The sequence below is a fragment of the Lipotes vexillifer genome, unplaced genomic scaffold (genome assembly GCF_000442215.2).
Source record: "Lipotes vexillifer unplaced genomic scaffold, Lipotes_vexillifer_v1.1 scaffold501, whole genome shotgun sequence".
NCBI classification, from domain to species: domain Eukaryota; kingdom Metazoa; phylum Chordata; class Mammalia; order Artiodactyla; family Lipotidae; genus Lipotes; species Lipotes vexillifer.
In genome coordinates, this window is record NW_006770014.1 from 196,768 (window position 1) to 215,037 (window position 18,270).

At 40.9% G+C, this 18,270-nt stretch overlaps 1 protein-coding gene across 1 annotated transcript in view; it reads left to right on the forward strand.

Moving 5' to 3' along the window:
• The window catches only part of MBOAT1 (membrane bound glycerophospholipid O-acyltransferase 1), a 124,198-nt gene that overhangs the window by 81,407 nt on the left and 24,521 nt on the right, over nucleotides 1-18,270 (forward strand). Inside the window, exons 5-8 of the mRNA XM_007445948.1 lie at nucleotides 11,768-11,823; nucleotides 13,857-13,911; nucleotides 15,382-15,565; nucleotides 17,471-17,663. Of these exons, the coding sequence (XP_007446010.1) occupies nucleotides 11,768-11,823; nucleotides 13,857-13,911; nucleotides 15,382-15,565; nucleotides 17,471-17,663 (488 nt within the window). The remainder of the gene's footprint in view (nucleotides 1-11,767; nucleotides 11,824-13,856; nucleotides 13,912-15,381; nucleotides 15,566-17,470; nucleotides 17,664-18,270) is intronic.

The following is an 18,270-nucleotide window of genomic DNA, read 5'->3' on the forward strand; positions in this document are numbered from 1 at the left end:
CCACCCACATTCTTATGTCAGCAGCCTGGCAGTCACTAGAATCCATCCACTGCCCCTCATGCCCACTGCCACCACCCTGGATCACCATGTCTGCACCTTTCCTAATTGGCCATCTTTCCTTCCATCCTGCACCTCTTCTCCAGTCTATGCTCTCTAGAGTATCAAAGCCAATGGTGATTTGGACCTGCTTCCTCTGCTGCATCGCCTCCCTGTGTGCACTGCATGTGGCAGCAGTGCAGAAAAGTTTAGGGTCTGTGCATGCGCTTGGTTACTTCATGTCTCTGCGCCTCTGCCTTACTCGTTCCCCTGATTAGAAGCCCCTTTTCCATCCTTAACTGCATGGAAATCTCTCATTTCACTTTTTATAACCCAGCTTAAAGATTACTGCTTTACAGAGCTTTCCCTGCTGGCCGCCTCCTCCCTCCCGCACCCCCTTCCTCCCACCTCGTGAGTCCCTGCATTTGGACCTGTGTAGCAGGAGGCCTCTCATCAGCTCTCACTGGCTGGTACTGCCCATTGCCCATGAATCATACTCACTGAGACCCCAGTGCACTGAGTGTTTGTAGGTGGTGAGCATGGGCACTTCTGCTCTCATCCATTGATTTGTACGCTTAGGTAGTGTCATGTGTTTATCCCCAAATTTGTTTATTCCAGTTTGTACTTATTATAAATAAGATGATTATATATGGATGTGAAAGGAGAGAGAGTGATTTCTCTAAATCTAGGGAGGGTCCTTTGGAAAGCCACCAAAGCAAATTTAGTATATTAAAAGTAATAGTGGTTGAATTAAATGTAATGTGGTTGAGAAAGCTAAAAGGATCTCAGGGAGAATTATACAAAGTAAAAATTCTGCACTCAGATTGCTCTGCAAGCATCTTTACTTCCTTTTACCTTCTCAATCCTTGTTAGAGGAAACAACTCTGGAGATAGTGGATGGGGTTTATGTAAGGGAGTAGCCACCATTGATCAGATCCACACTCCAAGGAAGAGCTTTGGTCCTGCATTGAAAGGTTCATTCATTCATCATTCAGCAGACCTGACTGAGAACCTAATATATGGCAGGCACAATTATAGGAGACAGAGGTGACCAAAGACTGGAATGAATGTAGTTACCTATTTCAGGTTTATATAGGAAGGTCAAATGTGAGCATGTCATTGTGTACTGGCTTGACGCGTGTTCCCCCAAATTCGTGTCTACCTGGAGCCTCAGAATATGTCCTTATATGGAAATAGGACCTTTGCAGATGTAACTAGCTAAAGTGAGGGAATACTAGATTCGGGTGGGCCCTAAATTCTTTATGACTGGTGTCCTTCTAAGAAGGCCACGAGAGAGACAGACACAGAGACACAGAGAGGGAAGATGGCCACGTGAAGATGGAGGTGGAGATAAGAGTGATACAGCTACAAGCCAAGGAACTCCAGAGATTGCCATCAGCCACAAAAGCTAGGAAGAAGCATGGAACAGATTCTCCTTCGAAGCTTCCAGAAAAAACCAACTCTGCCAACACCTTGATTGGGACTTTCTGATCTCCGGAACTGTGAGACATTACGTTTCTGGTTTTAAGCCCCCCAGTCTGTGGTCATCTGTTATGGCAGCTCTAGGAAATGAATACCCATTTTTATATGATTCCATACCCTTTGATGAGCTGACAGCTGTCGCCTGGTCCTGGTCATGCCTCCACTCTCCACGTTTCACTCTGCTCTCATCACATCTCCTCCTCCAGTGGTTTTGTCCATAAAACTGTAAACTTGTGAATGATTGTTATGTCATTTTTAATATAATCAGAATTGTGGAAAGTTACCGAAAGGAAAAAATAAAGAGCAAATAAAGGGAAAGCAGTCATGTGCTTGTGAAATGGGGTGGATTTGGCGTTTGACAGCAGGGGAGGATGGAAATCAGTTCCTGTCCATTCCGCTTTCAGTGGCATAGGCATAGTCATGATAAATTTCCTTAGGTGATGTTTGTTCTCTGGCATTTTTTGGATCTTCTTGTATTAAGAAATCTCTGACTTAACACACAAAAGTGTAGACTGTTTGAATGAGAAAGGACACTTTTGTTTGGGAAAGGATGCAACAAAAACGTGTCTGCTCCTGTAAGTAGAATGTGATTTAGATTCCTGATTGTGGAGTGACCATACTTTATCCAGTTCTTGGAGGGTATGTCTTTAAAAAAAAATTATAGGGCATTATTAAGCAGCAGAATTATTTTTTTTCCTGTCACCATAAATGCACAGTGCCTCACTGATATAAATCCATCTTCTTGGATAATGTCAGAAACATAAATGGAGGGGTACGTACTGAAATTGACAAGATGTTTTAAATCACAAATGGTCAATAAGAGATTCTTTTCCAGTGTCTAGTCTCATTAAGAACATGCAAGCAACCACCAGTTCTCCTTCAGAACGGAATTTGTTTAACACTACTATTTATTTCAGCCTAAAAAATCTTATTTAGGATTTTGTTGAGGAATCAAGCAGTGATTTGAAGTTGAACTTGGCGTTTTAAAGCAGCCTGATGTGGTAGCTATTCTCTTTTGAGCATGCATGTGAACCTATGTGCTTAACATACTTATTTAGAGTAAGAGCACAGACAGGAATTGAACAGGATTGGATTATGTTAGTGTTTGTGTCCAATGACGTCTATACGTTTTTAATTTGGGGGGAGCACATAAACTTGTACTTCAGATGATTCTGGGGCTTGCAATGTTGTTACCATTCTGAAAGTAAGACTGATGTTAAATGGTGAGGACGACACACAAGATACACTTTTATTAGTGCTGCTAATGTAGTTTGTATCAATACATGTAGAAGCCAGTGTCCTCTGTGTTTTCTCTGTGAACATGGGTGATTAACCATACTGGAACATTTACTGTTCTCCGCGGGGAAGCTCAACAACTGCTTGTAATAAAGCTGATACTTGATTCTTTTTAAGTTGGTGATAGTGAACTGATTCCTTTTTGCTCACAGAAGGGCGCAAATCGAGTTTTCTTCTGAGGGAAGCAGCAAGAAGGAACCTTAATTCCTTTTGCAGGCGAGGCCAGATTCAGGCAGATAATTGCTCTCCCATCATGTTGGCAATTTGAGTTACCCATGTGTTTTTGAAAACATTATGAAATGAGAACTCATACGCTGCTAGTGGGAGTATAAATTGGTACAACCGTTCTGGAAGACAAGTTAGACATAAATTTTAAGCAAGAATTTTTTTAAAGTTTATATCCTATAATAGGATAAATTCCTAGGAACTGAATTACCTTAAGGAAATCAAATTTATTCATAAGCGTGTTCAACTGTTGTCGATAATAGTGCAAAATTGGAAGCTCCTAATTGGTCCAAAATAGGTGAATGATTAAATTATGGTACTAATATACATCCATTAAAAATGATGTCTTCAAAGAATATTTAATGACATTGGAAAATGCTTACAATATAATGGAAAATCAAAACCACAAAACAAATACATGTATTAAGATTCCATTTTTATGAATGTGGACATGTGTAGAAAAAAGAGTGGAAGGAAATAATAAATGCTAAGACAGTGATTCTGTCTGGGGTTGGGGGGTGGTCTTTATTGGTGATTTTAATAATTGTTTTATTGTTTTATATGATTATAATAATAAATTCTAAATGTTATTTAAATATATTTGAATGCATACTATGCGTGCATATCATGGTGAACTGCAGCCTACACCAGTGGAACAATAGTCATTTGTGTTCCTGGTTATCCTGTTGGGCATTCTAGAAGTTATCATTTGCCCACATCCCTTGGAGTAGTGGAGATCATTGCCCTGTTGTTCCATGCGAGATGTTTTCCTCTGTTGGTTTATGATATCCTGATCACTCTACCTAACCAGCCCAGTATGTGCAAATAACTGGGTTCTATAATATGAACAAAAGAAGAGATTTGCAAAGAGATTTCCAGATTAGCGTATTTCATGTTTCTCCTTCAGTCTGCTGCCAGCTTTTCAGTAATTAGCACCATCACTTGGAATTTAATTCTGAGGACATGAGTATAAGTTATACCAAGTATATTTGGCGGGTTCCTGTTAACATGGAGAGCTGATGATTTTGTTGTTGTTGAGTGCCAAAGTATAGAGATTAGATGGATCTGAACAGATACCAGTGAACTCTGAAGTGAGTCCAGAGGAGTTTCCATTGCCTTCATTTGCAGCCCTAGGAAGCCTGGTGGAACCATGTACTTTCTTTGCTGTGACTCCAGGAGTCCCTTGTTTTCTTCCCCCAGGCTGGCATAGTTGATAGGAGTTTGGGAGCCTTGTACTAAAGGTATAATATCATCACCCCGCTCTTCAGTAATCCCGGGAGCAGGGGGATACTGGAGGGGCAGAAGCAACAGCCTTCCTGTCTGTCCCTCAGCTCTTGGGTCTGGGCCATGGGCTGCAGTTTGCATTGTATCTTGGCGCCCCTAGTTGTTGTGCAAGATCCAGCCCCGTCCTAGATTGCGGTTAATTGGAAGTTTGTTGTACTTGGATTCTCCCATCCTGTCAAACGTCTTGCTGGCCTGACTCCTTGCTTTCCTAGTATGTATGCATTGTAAATGGATTTGTATTATAAACAAAGAATTGATGAAAATATAAAGTATAACTTTTTGCATCTAAAATTACCTGTTAGGGAAAATAAGATCCTTGAATGTCAGATTTGGCTTGATGCTGTCCGGCCAGCTGTGATTGGTTGGCTCTTTTGACACCTCTAACTGATGACTGCATCATCTCATTGTTCCATCCTACCTTTACCAGGACAGAGAACTTAACCACTTAAGATCCAAAGATTAAGGTAAAATAGGCAGGTTATACTGGAATACTGCTCAAAACAGAGTTTTGCTTAGTGTTTTAAAAACAGGTTATTTTTTGTTGGGAGTTGATACGGGAAATGGAAATGGATGAATGGGTACCACTACTGGTAAATTGACTGAAGTCTGTATCAGAAGGCATTGATTTTACGTGTGTGTGTGTGTGTGTGTGTGTGTGTGTGTGTGTGTGTGTGTGGTGGGGAGGTGTGTGTGTGTGTGTGTGTGTGTGGTGGGGAGAGCAGAGTGGCCTGGCTCTTTCTTTTTACTCTAAACACATCTCCATCTACCTGTTTTCCCCATACTTTATTTCCCCCTCTATTTCTTTATCCAGATTAGACTCATAATTTTAGGATCAGGAAGAAAAAATTTTCTTCAGCTTTTTTTTTTTTTTAATCATGAAAAAAATTCACAGGACAAAAGAGAAGTGGCCCCATCTCAACCCTGCTGGATTCAAACCTTGGTTTCCGATTGGTCAGATGGTTCCCATAGATTCAAGGGCAGGGGCCTCTGACTGGTGAGTGTGTAAAAATCCAAGGACAGCCTACTTCTCAGGGGGTGGATAATCTGAGTACAGCTAAGCTTCTAAGGCCTCATTGTCCTGAGGAAGTCCTTTGGGTGCATCAAGGAGCCTTTCTGTGTCCTTCGTGTGCTTGTAGTATGTGCTTCTATCTCCTGGGTTTTGTATTTTTGCCAGAAAAAGCATGAATTCCGATCACAGACCAACAAACACGTCTTAGATTATATTATGTTTTGATTGAAATGCAACATCGATGGTATTTGAGTGTTTTTAAAAATATGTTTATTTATTTATTTTGGCTGCATTGGGTCTTTGTTGCTGTGTGTGGGCTTTCTCTAGTTGCGGCGAGCGGGGGCTACTCTTCGTTGTGGTGCGCGGGCTTCTCATTGCGGTGGCTCCTCATTGCGTTGGCTTCTCTTGTTGCGGAGCACAGGCTCTAGGCATGCTGGCTTCAGTAGTTGTGGCACACGGGCTCAGTGGTTGTGGCTCATGGGCTCTAGAGCGCAGGATCAGTAGTTGTGGCACACGGGCTTAGTTGCTCCGCGGCATGTGGGATCTTCTCGGATCAGGGCTCGAACCCGTGTCCCCTGCATTGGCAGGCGAATTCTTAACCACTGTGCCACCAGGGAAGTACCGGTATTTGAGTTTTATCCTAAGTCGGTAACTCTATGGACTTGACTCTGAAATCTCAGTAAGCTGTGCAGTCTGAGTTTGGCATCTGATCTACCCATCGGTTTAAATAAATTGATCAGTGAAAAGCGTTCAGAATGGACTTCCTCTGTGCAGGAGCATATGGCGCTCTTCCTTACACCCACAGAAAAGTAAGAATGTAGAAGGAGTCTAGCTCCATTTCCTTTTCTGCAAGTTGTCAGTATGTTGTGTTTTATAAGCCCATGATCACCTGTGTGAGTCGCTTAAGTTGCTAGAAACTTCTTCGGATGTTTAAAACAGAAACAATATATTATTAAAAGTAGAGTCTAGATGATGGGTAACAAAATTTGATCCATAGCTTCTTATTTTTTCCCCCCAAAAGGGAGATTTTTTTTTTCCCTTAAAGAATGATAACAATGTGGTTCTTACATAGGCCCAAAGGTACAGATTAAACATGGAGTAATTATTATTTATTTACATTGATCTAGATATTCAGTAGTGTGTATTGCATTAGTCTGGGTTCTCTGAGAAGCAGACGCCAAGGTGGGAAGAGAGGTATGAGATTTGTTGGGTGAAATACCTGTGAGGGAAAACAGGGAGACAATTGGATGAGGCTGGGAGAGCCATCAGATTAAAATGCACGTCTCACCCCTGAGATGGGAAAGGGAAGGAAGGAAGGGAGGTCTTGGACTGCAGTGCAGTTCTGAGCCTGTTTCAGCGAGTTCAAGCATGAGTCCTCGAGCTGGAATTCCCTGGCTGAGGAGCACCACGCCTGGTTTGGAGGGTGGAGCTACCCTGCTGTGCTCAGTCATTGGCTGGACGTAGCCTCAGGGAGGCGTGGGCTGAGTACCAGCAAGGTGGTGGAATCAGAGGATGCAGCTGCAGCCAGTCAGTTACGCACCCCCAGCAGCCAACCTGAGAGGTGCTTTCTCATGCCCACCACTTCTGTGAATAGACTCTAAATGCTTTGCTGAACATGTGCCTAATTATGGAATACATTAAATCTAACCCCAGAAAGAGGAAAACAAATGTTACATTTCTGTAGAGGCTGAGGGTCAGGCTAATTCCATGACATATTTCTTTTATGGATATATCAATTTTTTAGACCCTTTTAAAATGAAGTTGTGAATTAAATCAGATGTAGGAACTTGGTTTGCAAATTGCATGGTCACCAGAATGTGTGTCTCAAAACACAAAAAATGTGTGCCGGGCTTTGTGTAAAGAAGGCTGGGAGTTTAAGTCCTATTACTGATTCCTCAGGCTTACAATCTTACAGGGAAAAAAAAGCACAAAGAGGCTTTGAAAACAAAAACAGTCATGTTTGGCAACTACATTGAATATGATGCTTAGTGTAAGTTCCTTTCAAGAAAAACAGCTCTCGGCATCTGTTATACATTCTGGGTCAGAGGTCTTGTTGAATATCAAGAAGGTGAGCTGTGAAGTTATATATTTGTCTGTAAGACGAAATTGCTCTTATCGAAAGTTTTGATGTAATCCTTATTTCTAGGACCCAAACCTCGGTGTTCTGGAAGCAGTTATTTTTTTCACTATACAAGAGAGTGGTCAAAATTACTGTCAGCTGTGAGCATGTCTTGCTGCCCTAGAATGACCACTTTGGGGGCTCCCTTGTCTGCCACCCCCCACTTCTCCCCAGTCCTGGAGCAAGTCACCCCTCCCTTCCACAATCAGACAAATCACTTCTCCTTCTCTTCGCTTTATACAACATTAGGAATCTTGTTTCAAACGTTGGCCACTGGACTTTTACAAATAAGATATAAAGTTGGGTGTAGGTGTTAAGATGTCAAAGGGCATTTGTTGACACTTTCTTTAAAATAGTTTATCTTATTAGTTCATATTGACAGTTTAAAATATTACATGCTTATTATTTTAAAGAGATGGAAAATGGGAATGAGAACGAGAGGAATTAAAGAAAATGCACTCACAGAGAGGTGGCCGAGTGCAGTGGACACATCAGCCTTGGCCTAAAGATGGTTTGCGTCTGATCCCATCCTGCCACACCTGGGCGTGGCCTGAGCTCAGGGCACAGAGGCTGTGCGGCATCCTAGGTTTATCCTGTCATAGGACGTTGACCAAACCTCAGCTTTCTTTGTAAATGAGTCATCAGTCCATACGGGTCAGAGATAGCAAATTCAGTAAGAAGCTATGAGAATGGAGATCAGATAACCAGGCTAAACTTAGAAGGTTTGAAGGAAAGTAGGGTAGTCGGGAAGTGGGATTTTATCTCGTCTCACTGGGCAAGGATAGAACTATTAAAGGTACTAAGCTAGGCTAGATGATTGGAAAAACAGATGTCTTTTTTTAAATTAACTTTTTATTGGAGTATAGTTGATTTACAATATTGTGTTTGTTTCTGCCGTACAGCAAAGTGAGTTGGTTATACATACACATATATCCACTCGTTTTTAGATTTTATTCCCATATAGGTCATTACAGAGTATTGAATAGAGTTCCCTGTGCTATTCAGTAGGTTCTTATTAGTTATGTGTTCTACATATAGTAGTGTGTATATATCAAACCCAATCTCCCAATTTATCCCTCCCTCCCTTTCCCCCCTGGTAACCACAAGTTTGTTTTCTACCTCTGTGACTCTATTCTGTTTTGTAAATAGGTTCCTTTGTACCATTTTTTAGATTCCACATATAAGCGATATGATACTTGTCTTTGTCTGACTTACTTCACTCAGTATGATAATCTCTAGGTCCAACCACGTTGCTGCAAATGGCATTTTTCATTCTTTTTTATGGCTGAGTAATATTCCATTGTGTGTGTGTGTGTGTGTGTGTGTGTGTTGTGTGTATATATATATATATATATATATATATATATATATATATATATACACACACACTACATCTTCTTTATCCATTCCTCCATTGATGGACATTTAGGTTGCTTCCATGTCCTGGTTATTGTAAATAGTGCTGCAATGAACATTGAGGTGGATGTATCATTTCGAATTATGGTTTTCTCTGGATATATCCCCAGGAGTGGGATTGCTGGATCATATGGTAGCTCTATTTTTAGTTTTTTAAGCAACCTCCATCCTGTTCTCCATAGTGGCTGTACCAATTTACATTCCCACCAACAGTGTCAGAGGGTTCCCTTTTCTCCACACCCTTGCCAGCATTTACTGTTTGTAGATTTTTTTGATGATGGCCAGTCTAAACCGGTAGGAGGTGATACCTCATTGTACTTTTGATTTGCATTTCTCTAATAATTAGTGATGTTAAGCATCTTTTCACGTGCCTCTTGGCCATCTGTATGTCTTCTTTGGAGAGATGTGTATTTAGATCTTCTGCCCATTTTTTGACTGGGTTGTTTGTTGTTTTGATATTGAACTGCATGTGCTATTTGTATATTTTGGAGATTAATCCCTTGTCAGCTGCTTCGCTTGCAAATATTTTCTCCCATTCTGTGGGTTTTCTTTTTGTTTTATTGACGGTTTCCTTCACAGTGTAAAAGCTTTTAAGTTTAATTAGGTCCCATTTGTTTATTTTTACTTTCATTACTCTCAGAGGTGGATCAAAAAAGGTCTTGGTGCAGTTTATGTCAGAGAGTGTTCTGCCTGTGTTTCCAAGAGTTTTATAGTGTCTGGCCTTACATTTAGATCTTTAATCCATTTTGAGTTTATTTTTGTGCTTATTTTGTGTTTATTTTTATGGTGTTAGAGAATGTTCTCGTTTCGTTCTTTTACGTGTAGCTGTTCGGTTTTCAGGTGTCATTTTAATTGCAGCTTTATTGAGATATAATTCACATACAATGCAATTCACCCACTTAAAGTATACAATTCAGCAGGTTTTAACACATATGCAGAGTGAATTTACAGAGTGTAACCATTTCACCACAGTTAATTTTGCAACATTTTCATCACCCACCCAACCCAAAGAAACCTGTATGCATTAGCTATCACTCCTCATTTCCTCCCAGTTCCCCGAGACTTAGGCAACCAGCAATCCATTTCTCTGTGGATTTGCCTAGTCTAGATATTTCATATAAATGGAATCATACAATATGTGGCCATTTATGTCTGGCTGTTTTCACTTAGCATAGTGTTTTCAAGGTCTATCCATGTTGTAGCATGTATCAGTACTTTATTGTTTTTATTGCTGAATAATATCCTATTAGAGGGACAGATCACATTTTATTTATCCATTCATCAGTTGATGGACATTTGGGTTATTTCTTTTTGGGCTGTTATGAATAATGTTGCTCTGAACACGTATGTACAAGTTTTTGTGTAGACATGGTTTATTTCTCATGGGTATATACCTAGGAGTGGAATTGCTTGGTCATGTGGTATTTCTATGTTTAACGTTTTGAGGAACTGCCAGACTGTTTCTCAGGTAACTGCACCATTTAATATTCCCACCAGTAATGTGTGAGTGTTCCAATTCTCCACCTTGTGGCCAAAACAATCTGTTTTTTTGATTCCGGTCATCCTAGCGCTTGTGAAGTTGTATCGCATTGTGGTTTTGATTTGCATTTCTCTGATGGTTGATTACTACTGAGCATCTTTTCATGTGCCTATTCACCATTTGTATATCTTTTTTTAATATAAATGTCCATTCAGATCCTTTGGCCATTTTTAAATTGTTACTTTTGTCTTTTTATTATTGAGTTGGAAGTGTTCTTTATGTAGTCTAGTACGAGTTCCTTAGCAGATATATGATTTGCACATATTTTCATGCATTCTGTGAATTTCACTTTCTTGATTGTGTGTGTCCTTTGAAGCACAAAATTTTAAGTTTTAATGATATCCATTTAATCTGTCTTTTCCTTTTGTTGCTTGTGCTTTTGGTGTTACATCTAAGAAGTCATCGCCAAATCTAAGGTCATGAACATTTATGCCTGTGTTTTCTTCTAAGAGTTTTATAGTTTAGCTCTTACATTTAGGTCTTTGAACCATTTTTAGGTACTTTTTGTATGCTTTTTATGTGGATATCTAGTTGTCCCATCACTATTTGTTGAAAAGACTATTGCTTCCATTGAATTATCTTTCTGTGTGTGTGTGATTTTTTTTTTAACATCTTCATTGCAGTATAATTGCTTTACAATGTTGTGTTAGTTTCTGCTGTATAACAAAGTGAATCAGCTATATGTATACATACATATGGGGATATAGGTATACACTGAATTATCTTGACATGCTTATTGACATGGGTGTCACTTCTTAGGCTTGTATTTGATGGCTTTTTTCAAAATAAGACTGGTGCTATTTTTGGTCACTAAATGGTTTATTTACAGGTAGCTACATTTTACAAATGTATCTTTTACTATGTGTGAATGAAAGAATTGCCTTTAAATAGAACAAAGCATGTTAGAGCATATTAGCATGAAGAAGCCAAAATATATATCCATCCAGGTGGAACCAGGGCACTGGATTAGGTCACCTCCCAAACCAGCGCTGCTTACATTTAAATGTGCATTTGAATTCCGTGGAGATCTTGTTAAAATGCAGGTTCTCATTTTCTGGGTTGGGAATGGAGTGTGAGAGTCTATGTTTCTGACAAGCTCCAGGCGATGCTGGCAGGGCTGGTCCTAGAACTTAGCTTTGAGTGAACACAAGAGGGAGTTTCTCCGGTGATCTTCTTGTTCCCTGTTGCCTATCTACTTAGTTAAAGTGATTTGGAAGGGAAAAAAAATTGTTTGAATTCTGTGTTTTTGTATTTTATTTCATAGTCTTCAAGATGAAACACTACCATGCCCAGAAATGGAATAAATGTTTTCTCCAGTGGCTGTCCTGCCAATCTTGATTGTTTTCTATCTTCCTTTTAGGCCTTTGATGATTGTCACTCAGAAGATCACAACCTTGGCATTCCAAGTTCACGACGGTGAGAAAAACAGCCCTCCTTTTGGTTCTAAGAGTGAGCCTGACCTTCAGAGCTCTTCTTTTCTACTGTATACACAGTCCAAAGGTTAGACAAGGGCTGGCTGTATCTTGTAAAAGAATTTGCAGCCCACTTTAATCATAGCTTTTTACTTTCCCAGCTATTATTTACCATTTCCCTGCTGAATCCGTAGTCTCGGCTAAAATGTTTGTATTGAGAATGGTGGGTTTTCTGTTTAGTTTTACAGTGTTTTAAATTTAAGTTAATGTATGGTGCTCTCTGCCCTTCATTTCCAAGTCCATTCAGAAGAAATGGAACCCTTTTTCTTTCTGAGAAGCTCATGAGGTAATAAAATGTTAAACAGCATTGGCTAGTTAACCATTTTGGGGGGGTGCGGGGGCTTGGAAAATTATCTAATGAGATTAGCCCAACCCTATAAAAAGCTGGGAAGAAAAAGAATCTTTTCTTTATATAAAACTGAACATTTTCTTCGCTCAGGCCCTTCCTGATAATGGCCAGAAAGTGTGATTATTTCCACTGTTAATACTGGGTTCCAGGAAAGGAGGATGGTCCTTCCATCCATGTGGAAGGTTTCAATATGGGCTTAAGAGATGCCAGATGCAATTAGTAAAGGTATCTTTTGCGGATTTGTACGGCTCTGGCAAATGCGTTGTGACTGTTGAAACTTCTTTATGTGTTGACGGGTTGGGAAGATTTAGTCTCTGCTAGCGAGTCTTCCTGTTTTCCCTTACAGCTGGGGAGCTGATTTAATTTCGTTTTGACCCTGTTTATTCCTAGTTCATACTTGGTGATTTAGTCATTCTCTAGAGAACTGAGTAATTTTATTCTGAGGATGGAGTCTTTCTAGGGTGAGCAAATGTCCTGGTTTGCCCAGAACCCAGAGGTTTCCCAGGATATGAGATTTTTAGTGCCCACATTGGCAAAGTCCTGGGCAAAATGGGGCGAGTTGGTCAATATTTTTGTACCTGAAAAACATTTGGTAGTTGTTATAGACTCGCATTAGCACCGTAAGTCAATAGCTAAAATCAATTTTAATTCCTGGGATTGCCAGAGCTGTACTATTTGATGAGATCTTAGAAAAAAGTGTGATTTTTTTTTTTTTTTAATTAACATTGCTTCTTGGTTTTGTTTTGTTTTTAATACACAGGATTTTTGCCTAAATTTACTTTTTAAAGCATTCTCAGTTCACCCTGTTTTTTGGAACATCCCTTACATGCAGAAAAAAAAAAAAACTTTTTTTTTTTTCTTGTGTGTGGGAGGAACAAGTAAATTCCAGAAACACTCTGCCTTCTCTTAGGCATGTTTTTGAGTTGCCTTGATGGTCGGTAACCCTAATCAGTCTTAGCTGAATATACAGTTTTAAAGTCGACTTCTCCTGCTCTTAAGATGACAGTTCGGTTTCCTTGACTATTAGTTAACATACAGATTTTATAGGAAGCACAAATGTGATTTGGTTGGGAGTTTTTCTGGCATGGATGAGTTTTAAAAGAAGAAAAACCTCTTGATAATTCTTTTGTGTTTTCCGTGCATTCAGGGTTACGTTTCCTGTTTTTTTGGAAGAGGAAAGTCCCCTATTCCTTTCCCCATCCATTCCATTGCATTCCCAGCTTATACCAGGTATCTGCACCCAGCATAATCGGGAAGGCAGTTAAGGAGGCGTAGGCTGCAAAGGCAGGCTTATGTCTCTCATGGAGCAATGAAAACGTATGCAGCGTGGTAAGGAGTGTATGAGGTGTGAAGGGTTCTCTGGGGTCCATGTTCATACTGTGTGAATTAAATCGGGGTAACCCCTGAATTCTCCCCTCTTCATAAGAACCTATAGAGACTTTCCTCCTCACACGTGTCCTTATAGGCAGCCCTTTGATCCATTGAAAAAAATGGAGAACAGGGACTGTTTATGATTGATGAAACAAAAACGAATCACTTCTTTCAAATGAGTTTTTATTAAGCCTCTTTAAGGATTTAGTTATCTACTTCACTTAAAACATCTTATTTCTCCATATTTCTTTTCATAGGATTAGGTCGAAAGGCTGAAGATCTTTCCACTGAGCAACGTCGGCTTGCTGTAAAGTAAGTTTGACGATATATTCTTGAGCCCCTTGGGTATCAGTATCCAGAGATCTTCCTTAATGTTGTTTATTGAATGAATCTGCTATTGATGGACAACTTGGGTTGTCTACCAGTCTTTGGCTCTTATAAATGGTAAGCCATGATAACCTTGTCCATAGGTCATTTTAAATGGGTTTGGGTATAGCTGTGGGATAGATTCCCAGAACTGAGAGTGCTAGATCAAAGGGTAAGTGGCTCTGTATTTTGTTAGTTTTACAGGATTCTCCTTCAGTGGGGTTGTTCTCTTTATTCCAAAATTATTTTTATTGGGCATGTGTCTGAGGGTTGTCAAGAAACAGTTAATTATCAGTGCCTATCAGTATGATTATGCTGGCATGAAAAAAGATAGGAAGTGGGGTTGGAGAGATAAATATGGGCTGGAGAATAGGATGAAGGAGGAAGCTGAAAGCTGAAGGTGGACTTCGGCCAGTGTTGATGTGTAGTAGAAAGGGGATGGGTATCGGAGAGGAAGGGAGGCCGTCTAAAGTAGGAGAATAACACTGACAGAGGAGCAGAAATGGCTTATGGGGTAGCACATGGGGGAGAGTGGTGCAGCCATGGTGGAGGGTTCCTACCAGAGAGTAGCGGGAAATAACTGGGATATGTAAGAGAGTGTCCCAGCTTCATTCCTTCATTAAGAAATTGGGACTTGGAAGCAACGTAGGAAGTTATCATTGGAAGAGTCTAATGAACCAAGTTCTTTGCTAAGCATCACGGGGGTGTAAATGCTATAGGGCACAATTCCAGTGACTGGTTAGCAATGGCATTTGAGGAAGCCTTTCCCCACAATTCTGTCCTACTTGAAGAGCATATGCCCTTTAAAAGGCCCTTAAAACACTAGACAGAACTGGTCTCTGGAAAATTTTTTCCTGCCACTACCCTTGTCTGTTGTCCAGGACCTCGTGCCTGGATGCCAAAGCAGACAAGAGGCTGTTACAGTGGTAGTTTGTGTGGCCTCAAGTGGAAACCGGTTCTACCCATCATTTGTTTTGTATTTATTTTGGCAGTTGGGAGGGAGTTTTCCCATTTCAAAGCATCTCAACCAACTCACGTTAGGTCGGGTTCCCACCCTGCCTTATGTTTAGTACCTTCATTTTCTCTGGTAGACAGACAGCCAAGGTTGTTGAGAAAGGACATTTCCCAGCCTCAGGGTTGCCTTTGGCCCACTCCTGGCCCTCCGCGTTTATAGCTGTGGGTGGCCAGCAGAGGGCGCCACGGAGTGCTGTTCCTTGTCTGCGCCACCCACCTCAATAACTTCCTTTCAACTAGATTTCTCCTTAGACGGATTTTTAAAGAACCAGAACAAGGAAAGATCATGCGGCGTTTAACAACCCACAGAGACCACACCTGTGTTTTCGATCGGCATATTTGCAAATATGAACGAAAAATCAAAGACTGAAGTCTCTTCAACTTTTTACTTTATTTTCGCAGAGCAAAACCCTCCTTTTTGGAATATGTAAGCTACCTTCTCAACTTCATGAGTGTCATAGCGGGCCCTTGTAACAATTTCAAGGAGTATATAGCCTTCATTGAGGGGAGACATACACACATGAAGTTGCTGGAAGTGAACTGGAAGGAAAAAGGCTTCCACAGCCTGCCAGAACCTTCTCCCACTGTAAGTTTTTAGTGCCAGGTATTTACCCAGAGGTCCAGAAAATGAGCTTTGCTGCCAGGGCTGACTGTCACTTTTGATTGTTCTAATTAAAAAGCCAAACAGTTTACCAGAAATCTTGGCTGGTAACTTTTTCCCCCTGTTTGTTTGAAATATCAATATTGGTATTTATTTGCAGTAGTTCTCTGTGTTGGAGCAACAGATGTTTATTTCACAGAGAAGCTCACTGGCTGGGAATATTGAAGCAATTAACCCATTTGCCAACCAGCCAATATTTAGCGCCTACAATGTGCCTATGACTGTACTTGTTAACACATTCAAATTTATGAGTGTTTTCTCTTTATGAATAGAAATTCATAGACAGCCAAAAGATACTATGTCATAAATGGTGGAGGAGGAAAGACTGGGACCAGAATAAATGTGCTTTTTATTGCAGATCCTGCTTTTATGGCAAGGGAAACCAGTTTTACACTGGCATGCCTGTAGTTTGGTCATATTGACTTTGAGAGAGTTTAGGTGGTTTTTTTAAACAATATTTAAATTTTAATCTGAAGTGTATTAACCTCAAATTAGTCAACATGCGCTTAATTCATTGAACTTTACAAATATGCTGAATTTATCCAGATCAAATATCCTATATTTAAGGGAAATCTGTAATTAATTGAAGGGATGGGGAACATTGGAAAGGGAGAAATTGAGGGTAATTTAAATATTTTTAAAGTGCCACCATCAGGCAACATTAAGTATTTGAAAATTTAAGTGATTGATTAATAAAGCATGCCTTTTGGGGGAGTTTTGACACATTTGGGTCCTCTGCACTTTATGATTACTAAGATGTCTCAGCCCCAGCGGCTTTATTGACATAATCTAGGAGTGAGGTCACCGTGGCTGGGAGACATCAAAGTAACCACAGGTGTTTCTAGGGAGTATCTGTCACAGGAGTGCTGCGTTTCACATACTTGAATTTGGAAAATAACATTATTAGAGAGTCTTCACATCACCCTCCAAGGAGACACTCGCGTTTTTTTTGTGCACAGAGAACATGAAGCGGTAAGGTTGCATTTTGGCTAAGGACACATGGATGGGAGGGACTGGTGCACACAAGCTGCTGGCCCCTCAGCGGTGTCATCATAGTTAAGCGTGGTGTGCACTTAACGGGGAGCCCAGCACTGCTTTCAGTCCCTTGTAAATATTCAAGCGCTGAAACCCCAAGCCACCCTCTAGGGGAGGTGCTACTGCTATCCCTATGTTACAAGTAAAAGAAGTTTGTTTTTATAAAGTTGGGAAATATAATTCTGTTGATGTTTGGAATGTCAGGGGGACCAGCCAAAACGATTCCATCCAGAGGAATTTAAAACCTCTGTATAGCTTAACCCCAGAGCAGACTACATGTAAACCAACCAGAAAGGTTTTCTAAAGCTTTCTACTACCTGCCCACGTCCTGACTCAGACATATAATCATGTGCACATAATCCTTCCCAACTAAGCCTCTGTGCTCCTTGCTGGCGATTCAAACCCATTTCCTTGGCTCTGCTGGCTGCAGGACCACAAGGCCAATGGTTCTTTCTTTCTGATGGAAGATCGCCACCCTGTAATGTTACTGATTTCTCTTATGTTTTGGGTAATAAAACCACCTGCCCTTTGTTGGTAGAATGTGCTGGTAAAACTTGTCTCTTGTTTTAGATCCATCCACCTCAGGTGTCAGAGGTGTATTCTGCATCTAAATATAGCGCATAATGCCCATCATCCAATACATGCCCTGAGGAAGAATGCCTTTTGCCACTCCTTCTAGAGAATATTGCCAAAGCAGCTTTGAAATGGCTTTGTTCTCAATGTGCCTTTGCTGAAATTGTTTTCCTCATACCAGTGTCTTCTGAATAGTTACCTCATTTTTCCCCCCATTTTCAGGGAGCCGTGATACACAAATTGTGCATGACCTTGGTGTCTCTCCTTTTGTTTTTGACGCTTACGAAGACCTTCCCTGTCACCTGCCTGGTTGACGACTGGTTTGTTCATAAAGCAAACTTTCTGACCCGACTCTGCTACTTATATGTTGTCATGCAAGCCTCGAAGCCCAAGTATTACTTTGCCTGGACGTTAGGTGAGTTTGTTGGAGGGTGCTAAATGAATGAGGGAAAAATGATACTCCTTGGATGGCTTGGCCAGAGCAGCATTTGGATCAGCTAATCTAAAAAAAGTCCAATGCGTGATGGAAGGCAGTTGAGCCAGGGTCACTTTCTACCTTCCAGAGTAACCGTCTTCTTTCCCGCCGCCCATAAACTCAATTATCTGTGATAAGGAGGAAAGAAATCCTGGCTGTTGTTATTAACAGACGTCAAAACCTGGAAGCTGCTTCTTCTACCAATCAAACTTGGAAAGTTAGGGGAAAATTCCAGAATGATCTGGCTTTTTCTGGTAATTTTTCTGGCTTGTCCGTAATACAGGATATACACTGACTTAATTTTATCAACACATGTGCTCATTTAGGTTACACTTCTTCTTTAAGAGATTGTTGGTTGGGCCTCCCTGGTGGCGCAGTGGTTGAGAGTCCGCCTGCCGATGCAGGGGACGCGGGTTCGTGCCCCGGTCCGGGAGGATCCCACATGCCGCGGAGCGGCTGAGCCCGTGAGCCATGGCCGCTGAGCCTGCGCGTCCGGAGCCTGTGCTCCGCAGCGGGAGAGGCCACAACACTGAGAGGCCCGCGTACC